This window comes from Somniosus microcephalus, chromosome 1, assembly GCF_052327205.1.
Source record: "Somniosus microcephalus isolate GS21.2 chromosome 1, FLI_Smic_1.0, whole genome shotgun sequence".
Taxonomy (NCBI): Eukaryota; Metazoa; Chordata; class Chondrichthyes; order Squaliformes; family Somniosidae; genus Somniosus; species Somniosus microcephalus.
Window position 1 is genome coordinate 158,304,425 of NC_140987.1, and position 23,205 is coordinate 158,327,629.

Consider the following 23,205-nt stretch of genomic DNA (forward strand, 5'->3'; position numbering starts at 1 on the left):
ACTGGGAGTGTGAGAGAGAAACTGGGAGTGTGAGAGAGATTGGGAGTGAGAGAGAGAGAGAGAGAGAGAGAGAGAGAGAGATTGGGAGTGTGAGAGAGAGATTGGGAGTGTGAGAGAGAGAGAGAGATTGGGAGTGTGAGAGAGAGAGAGACTGGGAGTGAGAGAGAGAGAGACTGGGTGTGTGAGAGAGTGAGAGAGAGAGACTGGGAGTGTGAGAGAGAGAGAGAGAGAGAGAGGGAGTGGGAGTGTATGTGAGAGAGAGAGTGGGAGTGTGTGAGAGAGAGTGGGAGTGTGTGAGAGAGAGTGGGAGTGTGTGTGTGTGTGTGAGAGACAGAGAGAGACTGGGAGCGTGTGAGAGAGAGACTGGGAGTGAGAGAGAGAGAGACTGGGAGTGAGAGAGAGAGAGAGACTGGGAGTGAGAGAGAGAGAGAGACTGGGAGTGAGAGAGAGAGAGAGACTGGGAGTGAGAGAGAGAGAGACTGGGAGTGAGAGAGAGAGAGAGAGAGAGAGAGAGAGAGAGTGAGATTGGGAGTGTGAGAGAGAGATTGGGAGTGAGAGAGAGAGACTGGGAGCGTGAGAGAGACTGGGAGCGTGAGAGAGAGATTGGGAGCGTGAGAGAGAGAGATTGGGAATGTGAGAGAGAGAGATTGGGAGTGTGAGAGAGAGAGAGAGAGAGAGACTGGGAGAGTGAGAGAGAGATTGGGAGTGTGAGAGAGAGAGAGATTGGGAGTGAGAGAGAGAGAGAGAGAGAGAGAGAGATTGGGAGTGTGAGAGAGAGAGAGACTGGGAGTGAGTGTGAGAGAGAGAGAGAGAGAGAGAGAGAGAGAGAGAGACAGAGAGTGTGTGTGAGAGAGATTGGGCGTGTGAGAGAGAGAGAGATTGGGCGTGTGAGAGAGAGAGAGAGAGAGAGAGACTGGGAGTGAGAGAGAGAGAGAGAGAGAGATTGGGCATGTGAGAGAGAGAGAGAGAGAGAGAGAGACTGGGAGTGAGAGAGAGAGAGAGAGAGAGATTGGGCGTGTGAGAGAGAGATTGGAAGTGAGAGAGAGAGAGAGAGAGAGACTGGGAGTGTGAGAGAGATTGGGAGTGTGAGAGAGAGAGAGAGATTGGGAGTGTGAGAGAGAGATTGGGAGTGTGAGAGAGAGAGACTGGGAGTGTGTGTGTGTGAGAGAGAGAGAGAGAGAGAGAGAGAGAGACTGGGAGCGTGTGTGTGAGAGAGAGAGAGAGAGAGAGAGAGAGAGAGAGAGAGAGAGATTGGGAGTGTGTGAGAGAGAGAGAGATTGGGAGTGTGAGAGAGAGAGAGATTGGGAGTGTGAGAGAGAGAGAGATTGGGAGTGTGAGAGAGAGAGAGATTGGGAGTGTGAGAGAGAGAGAGATTGGGAGTGTGAGAGAGAGAGAGATTGGGAGTGTGAGAGAGAGATTGGGAGTGTGAGAGAGAGAGAGAGATTGGGAGTGTGAGAGAGAGAGAGATTGGGAGTGTGAGAGAGAGACTGGGAGTGTGAGAGAGAGAGATTGGGAGTGTGAGAGAGATATTGGGAGTGTGAGAGAGATATTGGGAGTGTGAGAGAGAGGTTGGGTGTGTGAGAGAGAGGTTGGGTGTGTGAGAGAGAGAGATTGGGAGTGTGAGAGAGAGAGATTGGGTGTGTGAGAGAGATTGGGAGTGTGAGAGAGAGAGATTGGGAGTGCGAGAGAGAGATTGGGAGTGCGAGAGAGAGATTGGGAGTGCGAGAGAGAGATTGGGAGTGCGAGAGGGAGAGATTGGGAGTGTGAGAGAGAGAGATTGGGAGTGTGAGAGAGAGATTGGGAGTGTGAGAGAGAGAGAGAGAGAGAGAGATTGGGAGTGTGAGAGAGAGAGAGATTGGGAGTGTGAGAGAGAGAGATTGGGAGTGTGAGAGAGAGCGAGAGATTGGGAGTGTGAGAGATCGAGAGTGTGAGAGAGAGAGAGAGAGAGAGAGAGATTGGGAGTGTGAGAGAGAGAGAGAGAGAGACTGGGAGTGTGAGAGAGATTGGGTGTGTGAGAGAGAGAGAGAGATTGGGAGTGTGAGAGAGAGACTGGGAGTGTGAGAGAGAGAGATTGGGAGTGTGAGAGAGATATTGGGAGTGTGAGAGAGAGGTTGGGTGTGTGAGAGAGAGAGAGATTGGGAGTGTGAGAGAGAGAGATTGGGTGTGTGAGAGAGATTGGGAGTGTGAGAGAGAGAGATTGGGAGTGCGAGAGAGAGATTGGCAGTGTGAGAGGGAGAGATTGGGAGTGTGAGAGAGAGATTGGGAGTGTGAGAGAGAGAGATTGGGAGTGTGAGAGAGAGCGAGAGATTGGGAGTGTGAGAGAGAGATTGAGAGTGTGAGAGAGAGAGAGAGAGAGAGAGAGATTGGGAGTGTGAGAGAGATTGGGAGTGTGAGAGAGAGAGAGATTGGGAGTGTGAGAGAGAGATTGGGAGTGTGTGAGAGCGAGAGACTGGGCCGGCATCAACTTACTCACGCCCTGTTTTTCACATGGCCAGTTGTACGTGGCATGTTCAAGAGTTGGCACATCAAGGAATCTATTCCTTTTAACACCCTCAGGGAAAACAGAAAATGTTGTCTATGATCTGGCTCTGCAATAATGCACAGTACTTTCACCTTCATCTACTCCTCCATGAGGTTGCTAGCCGAACATCATTTCATGACCTCAAAACTCTGACTGGCCATCTCTGTGCCTCCTTTATAAAAGCTTGCCGCAAGAGAGGAATCTTTGAGGATGAGATTCATTGGCATGCAACAATGACAGAAGCATGCTTCGCTCTAAGGGATTAATTGCACTGGCTGTTGCCTCATCAGGAACCACTGCAACTCTTCTCCAAGGAGGTCACACTGCCCACTCAAGTAGAAATCTTTACCATTACTTCAGCAACTATCAATGATCATCTTTTCTATTAATGTCTTAGCTGCTCAGTAGTTGTTTTCATTAGCCTTAATTGTGCGAGAAATTTCTCTTTATTTTCTTAGAGTTGCTTTTCTTTAATCTGAAGAAGTATTTTTGTTTCAGGTTAATTTGTGCTTGCAGATTTTTGGTTAACCATTTTGGTTTAGTTTCACCATGCATTCTTTTAGTAACCCTTAGTGGTTGGAGGAAGAGCAGCAGTCGGAGAGGAAACCTCAAGGAGCTGCAGTTGGGCCTCTTAGGAGACCACACGAGGGGGCTACTCACAGGCATCCTTACCCAGCCCATAGGGTCAATAAGTCCAGAGTGAATGACCTCCACTTTTGAGGAGCAATGCATGACGCAGCAATTCTCAAGAGAGGCTGTCACAGATCTGTGCTGTCTTACAAGATCTGAAACCTATTCTCCCAGCTGGACATGCATTGCCTGTGGGAATGAAAGTGACTGCACCCCTTAATTTTTTTTGTGTTTTGGGTTCATTCCAGGCTACAGCAGGTGACAGTCACAAGTCAGCCTTCTGTCCATGTCTGCATCCAGCAGATCACTGATGCCCTTTGCCAGGGCCATTGACTACATCACATTCCCCATGAATTCCAACAGTTAACAGGAAAGGACAGTGGGCTTCACTGCAACTGCAGACTCCTCCCAAGTGTAGGCCATCATTGACTGCATGCATGCAGCCATGAGGGCACTTCCCAATCAGTCATCAGCCTTCATGAATAGGAAAACCAACACTTAAAACAAATGCAAAATACTTTGGATGCTGGAAATCTGGATAAAAACAGAAATGCTGGAAACACTCAGCAGGTCAGGCAGCACCTGTGGCAAGAGAAACAGTTAATGTTTCAAATTGATGACCTTTAATCATAACTGGAAAAAGTTAAGAGATTTAGCAGTTTTTAATCAAGTACAGAGCCAGTGAAAAACAGGGGCTGGGGAGGGTAGGGAAGAACAAAGGGAAAGGTGTATTATAGGGTGTAGGGCAGGCGTGGTTAAATGAGGGGATAGTGCAAGGGAAAGGGGGTGGTAATGTGACAAGTAAAGAAACAAAAGATGGGTCTAGAGGTGCAAATGGTTACAGCACCTGCTGTCCGAGAAAATGGGTGCAATGGTTATGATCTAAAGTTAATGAACTAAATGTTGGGTTCGGAAGGCTCGAAAGATGAGGTGCTGTTCCTCAATCTTGCATTGAGCTTCATTGGAACAGTGTAGGAGGCCGAAGACAGACAGGTCACAGTAAGAGTGGGATGGAGTTAAAGTGGCAAGTGACCGGAAGCTCAAGCTTGCAGACTGAATGGAGGTATTCAGCAGTGATCATCCATTGGTCTCCCAAATGTAGAGGACACTGCATCATGAGCTGTGGGAGTCGGTGGGCTTATTAGTAGATATTGATGGACAGCCTATCCCCAGAATTGGAGATAGTGAAGTCGAGGATTGGAAGGAAAAGAGTTGCAGATGGACCATGTGAAGGTGAGGGAGGGGTGGAATTTAAAGGAAAGGTGATGAAATTTTCCAGTTCAGGGTGAGATCAGAAACTGGCACAACAGTCACCAATGTACCATAAAAAGGTGAGGGAGGGGACCAGAGGAGGACGGGAACAAAGAGTGTTCTCGAGTATTGTGTGCAGTTTTGGTCACCTTATCTGAGGAAGGATGTTCTTGCCATGGAGGGAGTGCAACGAAGATTCACCAGACTGATACCTGGGATGGCAGGAATGACGTACGAGGAGAGATTGGGTCGATTGGGCTTATACTCGCTGGAGTTTAGAAGAATGAGAGGGGATCTCATTGAAACTTACAAAATTCTAACAGGACTAGACAGACTAGATGCAGGAAGGATGTTCCCGATGGCAGGGGAGTCCAGAACCAAGGGTCACAGTCTAAAGATAAGGGGTAAGCCATTTAGTACAGAGATGAGGAGGAATTTCTTCACCCAGAGAGTGGTGAACCTGTGAAATTCACTACCACAGAAGGCAGTTGAGGCCAATTCATTAAATATATTCAAGAAGGAGTTAGATATATTTCTTAAGGCTAAAGGGATCAAGGGATATGGGGAGAAGGCAGGGACAGGGTGCTGAGTTTGGATGATCAGCCATGATCTCATTGAATGGCGGAGCAGGCTCGAGGGGCCGAATGGCCTACTCCTGCTCCTATCTTCTATGTTTCTATGTTCCACGTATCCCACGAAAATGCAGGCATAGCTAGGACCACAGGTTCACATAATGACACCTTTTATTTGGCAGGAGTTGAGTTAAAAGGAGAAGCCGTTCTACTTAAAACAGATGATCTGGTCATTTATTTCATTGCTGTCTGTGGGAGTTTGCTGTCTGCAAATTGGCTGCCACGTTTCCGAGATTACGAGTGACTACATTTCAAAAAGTACTTAATTGGCTGTAAAGTGCTTTGGGGTGTTTGCAGGTCATGAAAGGCACTATATAAATGCAACTTTGTTCTTTCTTTGGGCATTCTGTCCAATTTCTGGAAGGAGGTGGTGGTACCTGGATCTGAACATTTGTGTCAGAGCATTGGGGGGGGGGGGGGGGGAGAAAGAAGAGGAAAAAAGGAGTCTGCCAATTAAAACTATTATTGATAATGCAGTCATGTTTGCACTAAAAATGCATTGTTTAATAACTTGAATTAAAGTACAGGAAGCAGAGGGTTCAAGAAGGGGCACCACTGGGCTGTGACAGGATTTAGCAGCAGCACCAACTTACATTTAATTAGAGTAATTTGGATGAGTGACTGAAATTTTGTTTGAAGAGATGCTCTTTATCTCATGTTACAAGGTCTAAAATAGGAGGTCCACATTATATCTTTAATAAGAAAGAACCATGCCAAAATGCTTTTTGATTCTGTAGCTGTTTTATTGAAACAATTATGTATGTTAAATACATGATTGACATCATTTTGTTTGAAGAAAACTCAGTAAGGTCAGCTTCTGACAATATATAACCAGAAGCCGAGCACCAGTAATTTGTTTCTTGGGATTACATAATTCTCTTTCATTATGATTCAAAGCAAAAGGCTAATTTTTACTCATTAAAAAGGTGTTGAGCCCAAAGACTCCTGGTAATTCAGGAGTCACATGATAATGATTAACTTGTGCAGTATTTTCTTTGAAATCGATTATTACAGCATATTCTATTAGAAGTAGGAAAGAGGACAAAATATGTTTCTTCAGATTTACCAATAGCATTTCATAAATTTTGTTCTAATAAAATTAGTACATTTTATTGCACAATTAAAATGATCAAGATTTGTTTCTTCCGTACTCTTCCTTTTTATTGTTATACGGTTACCTATTAAATAAACAAACTGTTACCTGACCAATAAAATTAAGTTTCACAATAAATGTTTTAATTATACTGAAACATTTTAAAGCAAAGACAAAATATCCTGAGTATATAACAAAAAACAACTATGATCTATGAATAAGCCCTTCATATAGACTAAGATTAATGTAAATGTTTACACGTAATGCCTATTTACTAAGTATTTGCAAAGCAAGAATTTATATAATTAATGAAATTAATAAAGCTACACAAAACCGAGATCAGTTGAGATTACATCTGCACTGACTTCAAGCTTAGTATTATACTCTATATACACACACTGTGGCATGTGCCAACTAGGTATTCAAAAGTGAACCCATTACAAAAACGAATGCATTTTTCCTCTCTGCGAAGCAATACACAATGTTTTATTTGTTCTATACCCAGGTCATCAACCCCCACAAAACAACATGCTGTCATTCACAATAAGTGAACTGTTACGATCTTTACATATAAATGATTATTCCCACTATTGAGTGTACATGAAATAAAAGAGTAAATATAATTTTTTTTTACAAAGCAGTTTTAATTATTCCTGTATTTAATGGAATATAAGGAAGTTTTCCAACTGTACAAGGTGCAACTTGTACTGCTGTATACTTTTATATCTGGATTTTGGAATGAAGTAGCTGCTGTTTGATTAACATGGTGCTAGTGCAACTCACTAATCCTACCAGAACATATCCTTTTGGTTGGCCTAAAAAGATGGGCGTTCACTTAAAAAAAAATATATACATAAATTGACTCATACAAAAATGTCAGGTGACACAATAATTCACCATGTTTTCTGATCTGCAATTTTAAAAAGTGAACCAGTAACATTGTGTATTTGTTGGATAAATTGGTACAGTAAAGGTTTAGGTATGTGTTTTCCAATATGTTGAATACCTGATTTCAGTCAGCTCTGTCAGTACAAACTGCCATGGGTAGATACTTCTCATGTGGAGAGGGAATGAAAATAAGATAGGATGGCCAAGTAATCCTGGCCCACTTCTGTACATGTCTTATCAGCTGGCATGGGAATGGTGATGTCAGTCTTGGAGAAAATTGCCACCCTGTCCGCTTTGCTACAGGTATGTGGCATGCGATGGGAAACATTCAAAAATAATTTAAAAAATTTAAACATTCACAAGTGTGGAAATTTTGCTTTTGTTTGAGAACAGGAATGCTGATCATAGTGAATAGTAACATATGCATCAAAGGTAAATACTAAAAGCTGACGTTGAGGATATTGGCTCAAAATTTATCTTAAAAGAAATGATCACTCCTTAATGCTCTCTACATTTAGTCATATCAAAGGATAATCAGTTATTAGATTATAAATATGTAACTTTTACTTCAACTTTTTTTGTTTACAGAAAGGAAAGCTACAACTTTTAGTCTGGTTTTGGCTTATTTTCCATCAAGTACTGTATTTAAACATTTGATCATATAAAAAGATACAATTCTGATTTTTTAAAACTGTGAACAACTCTGAATATCATTAATCCTTTCCATCCTAGAATGTTTCTCAAGATAAATGTTCAATATAGATTTTACTGTCTTAGTGCAGCAATCAAAAGGTTTCCCAACATCTTACTAACAGCACCCACGATACCACAGTTTAGGCCAAACAAAGTACTAAAACAATTTGCTGTCACATCAACACATTGCATAACGGAGTGTAGGATGCAGCTGTGTGTCCATGATTCTCCACATCATGGATTACTGGTCTTGGTAAATTCAGATGCTGAGTATTCTTGGCTCGACTGCAATACACTCATTATTGGACTGATACAAAGTGGCACTGGCAGTAGAGGCTGCTTGTTGTCCCCTTGGGTTGTGTACTCTCGCACACAAAAATAAAGAGATAAAAATGAATTTAGATATTATAGTCTTGTTGGAAGAAATATTTAAACTTTAGTGGATCTCGTTTACACCTCTAGCTTAAGACAAAAGTAATTTTTTACATTTTTACCTTCCATTTTATAGTAAAATGCTGTGCAAGTTTTTTTTTTTAATTCTCCCTTGCCACAAACTCCTGGAACACTAGCTACATCCTCCTGTATGAAGGTTCTAAAGCAAAAACTAAGTATTTATAGCTTGTATTTCAGGGGCTTCCCAAGGCAAAAACAAGGAATGGTCACAGTTCAAATGATAATTTTATATCATATACAAACTCTTAATACAAGCATAAAAAAGATAATTATTGTATCTTATACTCTTTGATTCTCCTTAAAGCGCTGTACATTTTGACACTTCAAAAAATACCGGCAACCTGTCTCAAAGAAAAGCTTTTTTAGCAGCAACACATTTTACCTTATTGTACAATAAAATTACTTCATTCTTATATTTTGACACATTTAGATTCAATAATTCCTAGTTTTAACTATTAACACAATTCTTAAGCTTACAATCTTCTTAAGGCATCAGTGCATTAAGAATTAAAATGAAAAAAGAAACCCCCCACTTTAGTTCAACACCTATCCTCTATGTGGCACCAGTGCTCACTATACACTTAATACGCAAAATATTTTAGTAGATCTGAATTTAAGCTATAAGGGGCTGTGCTGATAATATCACTATCATAGTATAAATTTAACATCATTTTGCCAGATATCTAACTTCCCACTCCCTGTGCTAAACCGATCTGGCAGGATCCTCATCTTCATTGTTCCATCAGCTCCACATGAGAACATATGATTTGCTGGACCAGTCTCTATTTGCATAACCCCCGTTCCTATGTTTCTGAAGAGTGACTGTCGAGCATGCTCATTTGAGAATGTGTGGATCAGGTTGTGAGTAGACAAACTCCAAACCTAAAAGTAACAGAAAACCAGTTTAAACTTTGAGTCAGTATAGTTTAAAAGTTTATTGTAAGGCAAGTTCAAAAACTTTTCTAATCCTCCCCACCTGTACAAGATTTTTTGTTCTAGTCTTTTCCTTTAATCTCCTGGAGTCATGCATCAATTGTAGCTGAATGTCCTGCTCTAAGACTGCTATCCCAAGTTCTCTGTAACTAATCCTCATTGCTGGCATGAGGTGTAGGGAAGGAGGCCAGTGATGATTTTCACTTTAATTTTTCATTTAATTGTGGTAAAGTGCTTGCCTATGCTTAATACCCCTTCAAAGCAATGAGGCTGAAACCAAAACTCAGGATCGTGGGGATTGTAGATGCCAAACCAGAGCCCAACATTTTATGGTCCCATTTGTTGGAGCTTCATGAAAATTACATATCCTCTCCAAAATCATCACACTGTAATTGCAACTTTGCCCAGTCACATCTTTTTAAAATCAATTGTCCTTTACCAAAATGACTATTCGAGAAGGCAAAATGGCTAAGTGTTGTATCTAGTATTAATGCAATTTATGAAGCCAGTACATAAAATGAAAGGAAAAACTTGTCACATGGAAGAAGCCCATGGGATAAATTAATAATTGCCTGTATGTTACAGTGAATGCTGGGTCTGTAGAGCTTTTCCACAAAGGTAATGGGACTTTTTTTTGGAGGGTAAAACAGGAAATCCAGAGCAGAGGTCAATACAGGTTTAGTGATCACTGAATTTATGAATGGATAATGGTTGACTAAAGCATTGATGCACAACATGGAGCAAGCTTAATGGATTGAAATATCTCTTAATGTCCTGAAGAGTCCTCTATAAAATACAGCATTTAGTTTGGTGCTGCCCCAAACAGGGTTACAGGTACTGACATATTCTCCAGTAAATACATAGATACTTTGGCCGAGATTTTGTGATCGGTGTCGGGATGGGTGCGGGACAGCTGATTTCCGGTTCTGCCCCCAGCTGGCTCCGCTCCACAGACGTGATTTTTCCTTAATTGACCTTAATTGGCCCGTCCTACTGGCCAATTAACAGGCAGTGGGTCTGATGATGTCATCTGCCGGTTTCCTTAAAGGGACCACGCACAATTTTATTTTGACAGTTGATTTCGCCATGTTTGACAGCATTGACAATCACTGCACAAAGGTGAACTTTTGCACCCAGGCTCTCTAATGACTCCCTCCATATGCTGGAATAGATGGCAGCTGCAGGTGAGATGACAGAAGCGATCTGTCACTGGTGAGAGGTTCTCCCAATGAGGTGGCACTGGACATATTGTTGGATTTAAAAACTTGTAAGCTAAAGAAATCTGTATATGTAGTAACCAACATTTTCTTTGCTCTGAAACTCACCATGTCCAACATTGCATCCTTCACACCACTTCTGCAGCTGTCATCTTTTCACAAACATTACAGCAGACTCACAACACGTCACACCTACCTGGCGTGGTGTCCGGACGTCGGGAAACCCGACCCAGAAGCGGGAAAATCCCAAAACAGGCTGAAAACTACTGACAAGTTACTTATTAATAGGCAGGTAATTGCCTTTAATCCGTTTCTCACTGCTAGGTGTCGGGTCCATTCGCAAATTGGGGACCCGACATTTGGGAAAGCTGTTTGGAGGCGGCTTGACGGCGGGTTCAGTAGCAATCAATAGCACTTTAATCTCTGACCCACCTCTGAGCCCTAGCAAAATCGCAGCCTTTAAGTTTCCAGCTTTTGCTGGGAAAAAATATTTCTAGTTGCACGTTGAATACTGGCTTAATATACTTGGGTTTATTTAGGACTATAAAGTATGTCAACTTTATTTTAAATTGACAAATAATATTTTGTATATCACTTATACCTTCATGTTACCCTCGGCAGACCCAGTAATGAAGTATTCCTCTGTTGGATCTACAGCAATTGCTTTGATAGGTGAATCATGAGCCTGAAAAGTCTGACGCAACTGTCGCTGACGTAGATCAAATACACAGATGAAACCTTTTCTTCCACCAGATATCAAAAGTTGGTGCTTTGACACATATGCCAACACGGTGGCTCCACTATCATGACATGTGAAAGCTGGAATGCAAAAACCATACATTGAACATGGCACTTTCAGTTGCCTTGTTGTTTTGTAGATAGTCTGGTAGTCCTATACATTTTTTTCCAACAAACTTTCCAGAGGATATCAACTAGTTACCCTATAATCTACATTGTTTTAGTGCCTGCAGTAAAAAACTGCTTGAAACAAATTGCATCAAAGCTTTAGACTTAAATCTAATCATTAGATTCTAATGAATATTTTTAATGTTTTGTTTTACAGATCAACTAATTCTTTGGAAAGCAAAGACAAATCATTCTTACAATGCAAGAGGCCCTCAGCTTTCTATATAAAATAAGTGAACCATGAATCGCAAAATGCACTTTAAAATCAGCATTTGAATACCATTGAGCAGAGCACATGCATGTACACATACACAAACCACTGCTATGCCTTGCCTTAGAACAACATGCAGTTGGCAGTATGACTCAATACCGATGGCTACATTTGGATGTGTATTTTAATATGGCCTCTAAGCAAGTGGCACTGTTAAACAGTAAGGCCGCGATTTTACTAAGCTCGGCGGGTGACGTCGGTGATGGGTCCCGACCCCGCTGCTGTCTCCATCCCGGTCTCTGAAATAAATTTCCCGATTGGACTTGTTAAGCCCACCCGGCGCGTTTGCCAGCCAATTAGAGGAAACCGGTCTGGTGACATAATTTGATGATGCGTCATCAGCCGGTTTCCTTAAAGGGACCATGGCCAACTTTATTTTGACATTTGTGCTGTCAGTGTTCTACAGCATTGAGGTGCTGCAAACACTGACAATCACTGCAGAGCTGCACCCAGGCTCTCCCTCCATATGCTTATGGAGGGAGTCCCAGCACGCAGGGAGGTCCACTTCCCTTCCAATGGGCGGAAGGGACATCCCTAGGAGATCAACACAGCCTGGTTGCACATTGCACAGGAGGGCACAAGCAGGGATGTGGTCAGGACCTGGTGCAGTGCCGCAATTGTTTCAATGATCACGAAATATTAGTGCAAAGCCACACTCAACCTCATCACTCTGCCTTCCCTAACCCTAGTTCTGCACATCCTTACTCACACCAACTTACCTTGCACCTCCACCCATCCCTCTCTATATACATTATTAAATCCCCATCACACTAGCCACCCCTCACACTCACCCTAGTGCAATCATACCAACTAATAACACACAAGGGTAGGCACTTGGGTGTTTTATACAATGTTCATGTAAAGTTTCTGTTAATGTGGCGTCAAACATTGAAACCTTTATTTTCAACATTTGCGTTCTTGGACAGATTTGTGTGCACCTTTGGAAGTGGTTTAGTGAGTTGCAGTGAATGGTGAGACATAAGGATACTCCCCACAATGGTGATGAGTGTGAAAGGAACGGCTTGGGCATTGTAGAGATGTTTTATGGAGTTGGCTGGTGCCAACCTGGTGCATCATGTGGCAGCCAGGGTGTACAGCGTCAAGTGAAGTAAATGTGGCCTTGGTGAGGCCATCCCTATCCTCCTGGGCAGCAATGTGGTCGGGTGCTGATGCCCTCTGTCCTGTGCAGCATCAAGCGATTGTGGAGAAGGTTGGTGGTGGTGTTGTTGGTAGTGCTGCTGGTGTTGGGGCTGATCGTAGTGGGATTCTGAGGACAAGGTGAGAGAGTATAAAGGGCATCCATGCTGATTGAATAGATGGCAGGTGATGTAGAGATGACAGAAGTGATCTGTCAATAGTGAGAGAGGTAATGAGGTCAGACTGGATGGAGACTTGTGTAAAGACTTGCAACATGGTGAATCAGTTGTGGAAATGCAGTGAGGAAGAGTTTGTGGCTGAGGGAAGATATCTCTAAGGTGGGAGCTTTTGCTGTACATTGAAACTGTTAACTCAACAGCTGATACAATGGCCACTGAACTCTCGCCTCAGCTTGACAGACGTGGTCCATGAGCAGCGTGGACGAGCTGTCAAATGCAGAAGGCGAGCTGAAATTCATTAAGTGGCTCTAAACAAGCCACTAATTACCTGAATTGGGTCTCCCGCTGCGTGTCGGGTCTGCTCAGCAGAGACATCGGGGAAAGGTGCGTGGAAGTGGGTTCCCGACCTGCTTTGGGGGGGGGGGGGGGGGGGGGGAGAAACACTTGCCCACCCGACCCCGCCACAGATTGCGCCCGCTGACCCCTGCAAAATCCAGCCCTATGTGTCTGCTTATAACAGTGGCACTTGTGTTTTTGTACATGGTATTCTGGTACAGCACTGCAGAGTGAGGTCCTTATCTCAGTCTGTAAGTGAGGGGGAAGATATTGAGCATACCTAGATGCTACCCAGTTTGGGACTTCTTAAAGCTGCTTTAATATTGTGCAAGACCTGTGCCAGTGCCACAGGTTCCTAATGCACAAGTCTCATACAGCTGGGGCACAACCCCAAAGTAAATTGACACATACACTAAGACACTGGGAAGACCTGATATAAAAACAAAAACAAGACTTCTGGCTGCTAGACTTAGCGACTTCAGCTGGCAACTGCATAAGGCATGGATGTTGCGAGCCAGCAGTACTGCACAGGTTTTGTGCAATATAAAAGCAACAGAAGACTCTCCTTGTATAACAAAGTAAAGGAATCACATTCCAAATTAAATCAGACAAATTACACTTTTCCCACATTGCAGCACAAAGCTTCTCTGATCATCTCAATTTAAAACACAAAATTTTATAGGGAATTCGGTAGAAATTTCTTTACCCAAAGAGTGGTAAGAATGTGGAACGTGCTACCACAAGTAGTTGAGGCAAATAGCATAGATGCATTTAAGGGGAAGCTAGATAAGCACATGAGGGAGAAAGAAACAGAAGGATATGCTGCTAGCTTTTGATGAAGTAGGCTGGGAGGTGGCTCATGTGGAACATAAATAGCATAGACCAGTTGGGCTGAATGGCCTGTTTCTGTGCTGTACACTCAATGTAACTAAATGGGAAAAGAAATTAAGGGTTTATTGCACAACTGAAACTCCACTTTTCATGTATGTGCTTTTCCGACTTAAATGTTTCCCTTTGCCATTAACGTAATGCCTTTAGTAAACTCAAAAGACAGCAATGCATGAAAAAAAGTATCCCAATAGTATAAATACAATTCTGAACTACAGAATTAAAGAGTCTTAGGGGGAAGAAAAAGGTAAATTTACAGTTCAAAAGAGTTCCAATTGCTAAATGGCTGGTAATTTTTGATCCTTTTTTTTTCTCCAAGCACTGGGAGACAGCATGTTAAAGCTGCACAAACTGGGGAAAAAAATTTGGTGGAAGAGGGGGTTTTGCTGTTGTACGTTACTCTTCAAGAACTAATTGCTTTGACTCGATCAGCTTGCCTATCCACATACTTGTTTTCTGCATTCATCCATGGCTGGCAAAATCAAGTAGATTCATAAATTGTATTTATTATACAAGTTGTACTGTAATCATAAATCCATTACTTTAATGCATACTTCACCAAAAAATATAGACAATTCTATAAAACAGAAATGCTACGCAGAGTTTAAATGATGATTTAAATATGGTGCAGAATAGAACGGACACTGCCCCATTGAACAACAACTTGCATTTATATAGCACATTTAACGTAGTAAAACATCCCACGGCGCTTCACGGGAGCATTATCAAACAAAATTTGACACTGAGCCATAAGGAGATATTAGATGACCAAAAGCTTGGTTAAAGAGGTAGGTTTTAAGGAGCGTCTTAAAAGGAGTAAAGAGGTGGAGAGGTTTAGGGTGGGAATTCCAGATCTTAGGGCCTCAGCCGATGAACAGTATATTGTGATTTTTGATTTTTTTTAAAAATCCAAAATCTTGTTTTTTGGAATCTTTCAACTGTGCAAGTGACCATATTCATCATTTGTTAAAGGTCAAAAATTACTACGTTGCAAGTTATTTATTTTAAAAAAATTCTGAAGTATTTTTCAATAACTTATGCCTATAAAGTTTAATTATTAAGAATGTAATTTGACACCACATATTTTCTAAGCTTACCATGAACTAGACTATTGGTTTGTGGCACAAGTGTATCCCAGAGACAGATATTCCTAGAGGGGAGAAAAATAATTGTGATAAATATACACATCATATACTTCATTTCCTACTGTTCTTCAAAAAAGTAGAACTTGAGACTGACCTCTGTAGACAGCTCCCCATTCTCAGACACTGGCTTAGCTATGAATTTTAATGCTTTTACCATAATTGAAGTACATAGTCATAGCTAGTAAGCTCAACAATACAAAGAAAAAAAATAGGGAAATCCTGATCAGAAATGGAGGAAAATTACACAGTGTAGGAAAAAAACAATTTTACAGACAGAATGAAGGACAACATAACCCATAAGCAACAGAAAATGCTGGAAAAACTCAGCAGGCCAGGCAACATCCGTGGAGAAAATTAATTTTTCTCCACGGATGTTGCCCGGCCTGCTGAGTTTTTCCAGCATTTTCTGTTGTTATTTCGGATTTCCAGCATCTGCAGTATTTTGCTATTATAACCCATAAGCATCTGTGTAAATAGAAAATCAATTTTGGCACAGGTTGATATGCCTGGCTGATGTAATGGCTAGAAGTGTTACTAGCACAACTTCTCCAAGTCTTGGTGGTTCCAGGATCAAATTTGAGAGACAGGTGTAGTTATAGTGATCAATGGCTATAGACATGGCTAAAACATGTCAAAAATTGAAACTGAAGTGGAGACCACATATGAAAGGCTCTACCATCCAATGACCAAGCACTCAGACAGATGTTTAGGCCCGGATTACACTCTGGATCTGGTTTCTTCTGAAGCCAACAATGATGATTCAATTTTACAGCCTGCAAATATTATCTGCTCAGTCTAAGGACCAATTTTTAAAAATGTATTCATTCTTGGGATCTGGGCATCGCTAGCAAGGCCAGCATTTATTGCCCATCTACAATTTCCCTCAAGGTGGTGGTGGTGAGCCGCCTCTTGAAGCACTGCAGTCCATGTGGTGAAGGTGCTCCCACAGTGCTGTTGGGGAAGGAGTTCCAGGATTTTGACCCAGCGACTATGAAGGAACGGCAATATATTTCCAAGTCAGGACGACGTGTGAATTGGAGGGGAACTTGGAGGTGGTGGTATTCCCATGCGCCTGCTGCCCTTACCCTTCTTGGTGGTAGAGTTTGCAGGTTTGGGAGGTGCTGTCGAAGAAGACTTGCCGAGTTGCTGCAGTGCATCTTGTAGATGGTACACATTGCAGCCACATTGTGCCGGTGGTGGAGGTAGTAAATGTTTAAGGTGTTGAGCTTCTTGAGTGTTGTTGGAGCTGCACACATCCAGACAAGGGGAGAGTATTCCATCACATGCCTGACTTGTGCCTTGTAGATGGCGGAAAGGCTTTGGGGAGTCACTCGCTGCAGAATACCCAGCCTCTGACCTGCTCTTGTAACCACAGTATTTATGTGGCTGGTCCAGTACAATGGTGACCCCCCAGGATGTTGATGGTGGGGGATTCAACAATGGTCATGCCATTGAATGTCAAAGGGAGGTGGTTACACTCTCTTGTTGGAGATGGTCATTGTCTGGCGCTTGTGTGGCGCAAATGTTACTTGCCACTCATCAGCCCAAGCCTTGATGATGTCCAGTTGTAGCTTGATGTTGCCTAGGTCTTGATGCATGCAGGCACGGGCTGCTTCATTATCTGAGGAATTGCGACTGGAACTGAACACACTGCAATCATCAGCGAACATCCCCACTTCTGACCTTGTGATGGAGGGAAGGTCATTGATGAAGCAGCTGAAGATGGTTGGGCCTAGAACACTACTCAGAGAAACTCCTGCAGGCTGAGATGATTGGCCTCCAACAACCACAACCATCTTCCTTTTGTGCTAGGTATGACTCCAGCCAGTGGAAAGTTTTTCTCCTGATTCCTATTGACTTCAATTATACTAGGGCTCCTTGGTGCCACATGCAGTCAAATGCTGACTCTCACCTCACCTCTGGAATTCAGCTCTTTTGTCCATTTTTGGACCAAGGTTGTAATGAGGTCAGGAGCCGAATGATCCTGGCGGAACCCAAACTGAGCATCGGTGAGCAGGTTACTGGTGAGAAAGTGGCGCTTGATAGCACTGTCACGACACCTTCCATCACTTTGCCAATGATCGAGTAGGCTGATAGGGCGGTAACTGGCCGGATTGGATTTGTCCTTCTTTTTGTGGACAGGGCATACCTGGGCAATTTTCCACTTTGATGGACAGATGCCAGTGTTGTAGCTGTACTGGAACAGCTTGGCTAGAAGTGTAGCTAGTTCTGGAGCCCAAGTCGTCAACACTACAGCTGGGATGTTGTCGGGGACCATAACCTTTGCTGTATCCAGTGCGCTCAAATGTTTCTTGATGGAGTGAATCAAATTGGCTGAAGACTGGCTTCTCTGATGGTGGGGACCTCAAGAAGAGACCACGATGGATCATCCACTCGGCACTTCTGGCTGAAGATGGTTGCGAATACTTCAGCACTGTCTTTTGTTTAATTGTCCACCACCATTCTTGACTGGATGTGGCAGGACTGCGGAGCTTTGATCTGATCCGGATTGATCACAAAATCGGTGACCTGTTCGACCCGAGTTGAATTTACGACCCCATAAATCTCCATCACAAAGAGCATCTACTTCCACCTCGGTAACATTGCCCATCTCTGCCCCTGCCTGGATAATTAATGTCAGTAGGCTTTTGCATTTACCACAGCCAGGCCTGATCCTGTTCCAATCCACTGTTCATACACATGTACTGTTAGTTAATACTGATGAGGATCAGGAATCCAGGCCGACACTTTCCCTTCCCTACCCTAGGCATACTGTAATTGGCTAACTGAATGTAGATTAGGATTGAAATGGCACATTCTTGGTGTATTTGGCTTAGTATCACTCATTTGATGCAACTACCCACTGAGCAATCACATCGTTCCAACTAAATACTTCAGTTGAGTTCACACGAGTATTTATGGCACACAATCTAAAACAGCAACTTGTTTTTCAAAGGAACCAGAGGATGAGGAGAAATTTGCTTGTCATGTTTAATGTAAAGTTAAAAAATGTATTTAATGAGGTAACACTGCTTATTAAGTATCAGAACACAGATGGTTCTGAGCAGTCATTTTCAAAAGAACCCCAGTGCTGGTTCTAATGTAGAACCCACAAAAAGTTTACTTAACATTTTGTAACTTTCTTTTCAAAGTTATTGAGGTGACAAGTTAGTACTTATGCAAGGATGGACAGTGCCACAACTAGTGCAGTGGGGCATCAAAAAAGTAAAAGACCAAAGCACTATATATATCTATCTCGAAGATAAACACATTCACTTGTTAATTTTACCTGTTGTCACTGGACAGTCCTGCTGTTGCTATTAAAGTAGAAGAACTAACAAAAACAAAATCATTTGCAGTTTTATTATGGCACTGCCAGGTCTGAAAAACAAAACATAATTCATAATGAATACGCAGCATAAGTTACATGTTGGTTTATTAACAATCAAATTTAAACATATAAAGACAGCTAATGATCAGCTCACCAGGTATGGTTTTGGTGTGGCTCCTAAAGCAATTGGACTGGTTTGCCAGAAGCTCAGGAATCCATCTCCATCAACAATGCCAAACTGAAAGATACATGGTTACATACCTTATAACTCTAAAGAGACAGCATGTTTTGGCATTTCTATATAGGCTCACTAACGGTAGTGTTGCTTTCTTGCAATATTTCTAATGCTCAATAACAATGAGAAAACTAATATTGAAATTATTTCTTTGCTAGTAGCATTTTGAAACTCCAAGCAGGTCAGCTAAAGAGTATATACTGAAGGCTTGGAAGTGAGGAAAAACAGCTTGTTTTACATCTAGTTTACATGGTGTCATGCATTAATATTGAAAAGCAGTGCTTTAAATCTCATTTGTAATTTTTTTTTGCCCCTTTAACATTGTACCACTTCTTAAAGGAAAAATGACATTGGCACGATTTTCACTACTTTCAAAAAATCTTTTGGTTCAAGCATTGAATTTCTAGCTGTGTAATCTGGAGATAAAGCCAGCTGTTAAGGATCTGAAGTGAACTGGTTTCAAAACAGTTCACAACAGAAACAGACAACACAAAACTACTGACAATTTGGGATTCATTGGACAATTTCAACTAGCTTTTAGAAATATAATATTGATGCTTCTCCGATTCTCAGGATGTGGTTGGCAAGGGCGCATTTATTCTTCTCATCCCTCGTTGTCCTGAGAAGTGAATGTTCTTACAAATGGGTGGCTTGCTACGCTACTTGAGAAGGCATTAAGAGTCAACCACATAGTGTGGGACTGGAGTCACATGTTGACCAGATGAATAGATTTGTCAGGTTCCCTTCACTGTAGGGCAACAACTTGCATTTATATAGAGTGGTTTTAATGTAGAAGGACATCCCAAGCACTTCACCGAGGCACAAGGAAAAACTTGATGCCAAGCCAAAGGAGGAAAGATTAGGAAAGGCGAGTATAAATTTGGTCGAAGAGGCCGGTTTTAAGCGAGATTGGGGGAGGGGGGGTGGAAATCAGGGAGAGAATTCTAGAGATTGGAACCTATGCTGCTGAAAGCATGGCTACCAATGCTGGGGCAAAAGTGGGAAGGATGCACACAAGGAATGGAATGGCAAGTTTAAAGGGTGGGGATTTTAGGGGAAGGTTAGAGGGTTGAGGCTATGGAGAGATTTAAGCACAAGGATGAGAATTTAGTGCATCGGGAGAATCCGGAGCCTACACAGGTCACCAAGAACAGGGGTGATGAGTGAGTGAGAATAGGTGCGGGATAGGTTAACGGCAGCAGAGTTTTGGATGAGCTGAAGTTTATAGAAGATCGAGGATGGGAGGCTGGGCAGGAGAGCATTGGAGTAATTCAGTCTGGGCTGACAAAGGCATAAATCAGGGTTTCAGTGGAAGATGAGCGGAGGTAGGGCCAGAGGCAGATGATGGAAGTAGGTGATATACATTTAGAAGTTGACCCTACATTGGTGAATAATGTTAGAGGGCAGCATGCAGAGTAGGAAGAGGCCAAGGATAAATCCTTGGGAGACTACTAAGGTGAGGCAGCAAATGTGGTTAGAGAAGCCATTGCTAGAGATGCTCTAGCTATGATCAGATAGATAAAGACAGGGTGGGCCTGAGGGAAAGTTTGGCTTGATGGGCAAGAGGAGGGGGACAAGCAGCAAGGGAGCTGAATGGATGGTCTCTATCTTGGTAATGAAGAGACCCGTAAGCTCCTTGTATTTGTAGAGGGTGAAGGGCCAGGAGCGAGAGGCTTAAGGCATTAGCAAACCAGTTGGGTTTACGACAATCCAATGGCTTTCATGGTTACTTTATCTTGTGCCCAAAAATTTCCAGATTTATTGAATTGAATTTCACACTTCATGACCTCTGGGTTGCATATCAGTGTAAGAACCACTACACTCCCATACCCATTGTGTTATGTTGGGATTAAGGATATCTTTTGGGACAGTACAGTAGAAGCTCTACGCTCTCCATGAAACATTGTACACCCTTTTAAGGAATGCTACATGCCAAGAACAAAATGTTTGACTGTCTAGTATAGTCATCTCTCATCTGGGTAGTGACAACATGCAGAAACAAAAAAATACATATATGAAAAAAAAAAGAAACTTGTTTAAACAAGTTTTACTTCCCTAATATCTGTAGGCTCTCTTTCTTGGATATCATACCTTATTACCCTGATGATTAAATCGTATTCTGGTTATCCTGGAATTGCCAGAAGGTCGAAAGCATGCTAGCTGATGTGAGTGACCCCACTCAAACATCCGAACACTACCATCTTGAGCACCAGTTAGATCTAAATAATTTCAGAAATAATGGATTGTTAAATGCTTAGCACAGTCCAATACTTTTCTTAAGATCTATAGCTTTATAAATGGTTCAAAGAAATACTTCAATAAGAATTCATTTGAAACAGGCATACTTTTTTATTACAGAAAATCGACATAACTGAAAAATAGATATTTCTATATACGCTACAGATGTTCCATGAAGGAAGTTAACTGTAGATGGAAAACTGTGCGATTTATATTTTGTTTAAATAGGAAATCTTTTTACAATTTGCACAAGTAGTTTGAATTTAACCCTAGGTCTGCTGCATGAACTGTGCTTTTCAGACAACTGTATGGGTTCATTTAGCGAACCCAGTAGCACCCAAGAAACCAGACAATCTAGAAAAAGCTATGAAGCCAAAACAGACCAAATATTAACTGTCAAAAGAACACTTTGCTTATTCTTTCATACATTTGCTTGTGTCTCCCAAAATATCAGATGGGGAAAAAAAGTTAAAAGCAGTACAGAATGGATTTTATCAAGCCTGGCTGTGCGGAGAACATTCCTCGTTGCAGCCTCATCTTGGATTTGTTGATGCAGAGCCTTTTCTATTCTTTACTAACCCAACCAGTAACTGGCACTTTATTCCTCACTGTATGCATCAAACTCAAATGTCAGAAGCAAGTTAGTCTTCTGCTTCTTCATCTACTTCTAAGTTACTGTATGTTTCACTAGCATCTCCAACTCCTATTCTAATTGAAATTATCAAAAAAAAGTCTTTTGGTTGAAGTAATGATAAAATAAACCACATTTGTGGAAGAATATTTTTCCCATGGTTAACAAACGCACATGGTACGTGGAAATATTCGGATCATCATAACTCGCTGCATTAAAAAATTCTCATCTCTGGTTCTTTTGCCAATTACTGTACCTTAAACCTGTGTCCTCTGTATTGACCCTTTTGCCACTAGAAACAGTTTCTCCTTATTTACTCTATCAAAACCTTTCATGATTTTGAACACCTCTATTACATCTCCCCTTAATCTTCTCTGCGCCAAGGAGAACAACCCCAGTTTCTCTAGTCTCTCCACGTAACTGAAGTCCCACATCCTTGGTGCCATTCGAATAAATCTCCTCTGCACCTTCTCCAAGGCCATGTTATCCTTCCTACAGTGTGGTGCCCAGATTTGGACACAATCCTCCAGCTGAGGCCTAACCAGTGTTTTATACAGCTGCAGCATAACTTCCTTGCTTCTGTACTCTCTGCCTCTCTTTATAAAGCCAAGGATCCCTTATGCTTTTTTCAGTCTTCTCAACTTGTCCTGTCACCTTCAAAGAATTGTGTACGTACACCCCCATGTCCCTGTTCCTGCACCCCCTTTAAAATTGTACCATTTAGTTTATATTCCCTCTCCTCATTCTTCCTACCAAAATGCACCACTTCACACTTCTCTACGTTAAATGGATTCTGCCATGTGTCTGCCCATTTCACCACTCTGTCTGTAGTCTGTTGCTATCCGTCTCACTGTTTACTACATTTGAGTTTTGCATCATCTGCAAACTTTGAAATTATGCCCTGTCTTTGAGCTGCAACAGGCAGTTTGAGCAGATTTCTGAATTGTTATGGAGGCTATTAAACGCAATGTAACAATGCACATTGAGACAGCATCCTTCAACATGGAAGAAAAAATGATTAATGTATCTTATTGCATCAACATTTATAAACCTTTTACAGTCAAGAATTTTCTTTGTAGCTTTTGAAGGAATATTTTGTGTCACATAAAATCTTCAAAAATGACTGCTACTTTTTTTTATATAAACAGCCCATTTGATTTACTGTATGATTTTTTTTAATTTTTCCTGCTTGAAACTACACAGTTTCCTTAAGTTAACAATCTGAGCTGGGCTGCTCTACAATGGCTGTGAATACAAGTTTGTCACATAATAACAGTTGCACTTAGAACATGTCAGGTTTTTGTTTCCCTTTCTCCCTCCAATTTCTTGTCACTGGGTGCTTCACCACATCCAAAGCCAGATTAGACAAAACTGTTTGCATAAAGACTGCCTCTTCATCAGATAATTTAAATTCATGACAATCTGATTGATAGATACTGCCAAGAGTTGATCTGGAGCTGCCTGAACCCAAAGAAAATACATTACTGGCTGGCTATACCACATGTTGTAAACTCCACTAAACAGAAGCAGCACTCAAAAATACAGGTAATTCCTCCCCATCGGTGACACCATCAGAGTGATTCTGAAGGAAAGCAGA

At 41.9% G+C, this 23,205-nt stretch overlaps 1 protein-coding gene across 5 annotated transcripts in view; it reads right to left on the minus strand.

Annotated features, from left to right (window-relative positions):
- Positions 1–6,248: 6,248 nt before the first annotated feature.
- Positions 6,249–23,205, minus strand: part of dmxl1 (Dmx like 1) — a 228,418-nt gene continuing 211,461 nt past the window's right edge. For all 5 annotated transcript variants that reach the window (XM_085987007.1, XM_085986999.1, XM_085986990.1 and 2 more), the window contains 6 exons: positions 20,831–20,958; positions 18,659–18,742; positions 18,463–18,554; positions 15,126–15,178; positions 10,913–11,130; positions 6,249–9,043 (listed from right to left, as the gene is read on the minus strand). In XM_085987007.1, coding sequence (XP_085843133.1) covers positions 8,810–9,043; positions 10,913–11,130; positions 15,126–15,178; positions 18,463–18,554; positions 18,659–18,742; positions 20,831–20,958 — 809 coding nt within the window. In that variant the 3' untranslated portion in view covers positions 6,249–8,809. The remainder of the gene's footprint in view (positions 9,044–10,912; positions 11,131–15,125; positions 15,179–18,462; positions 18,555–18,658; positions 18,743–20,830; positions 20,959–23,205) is intronic.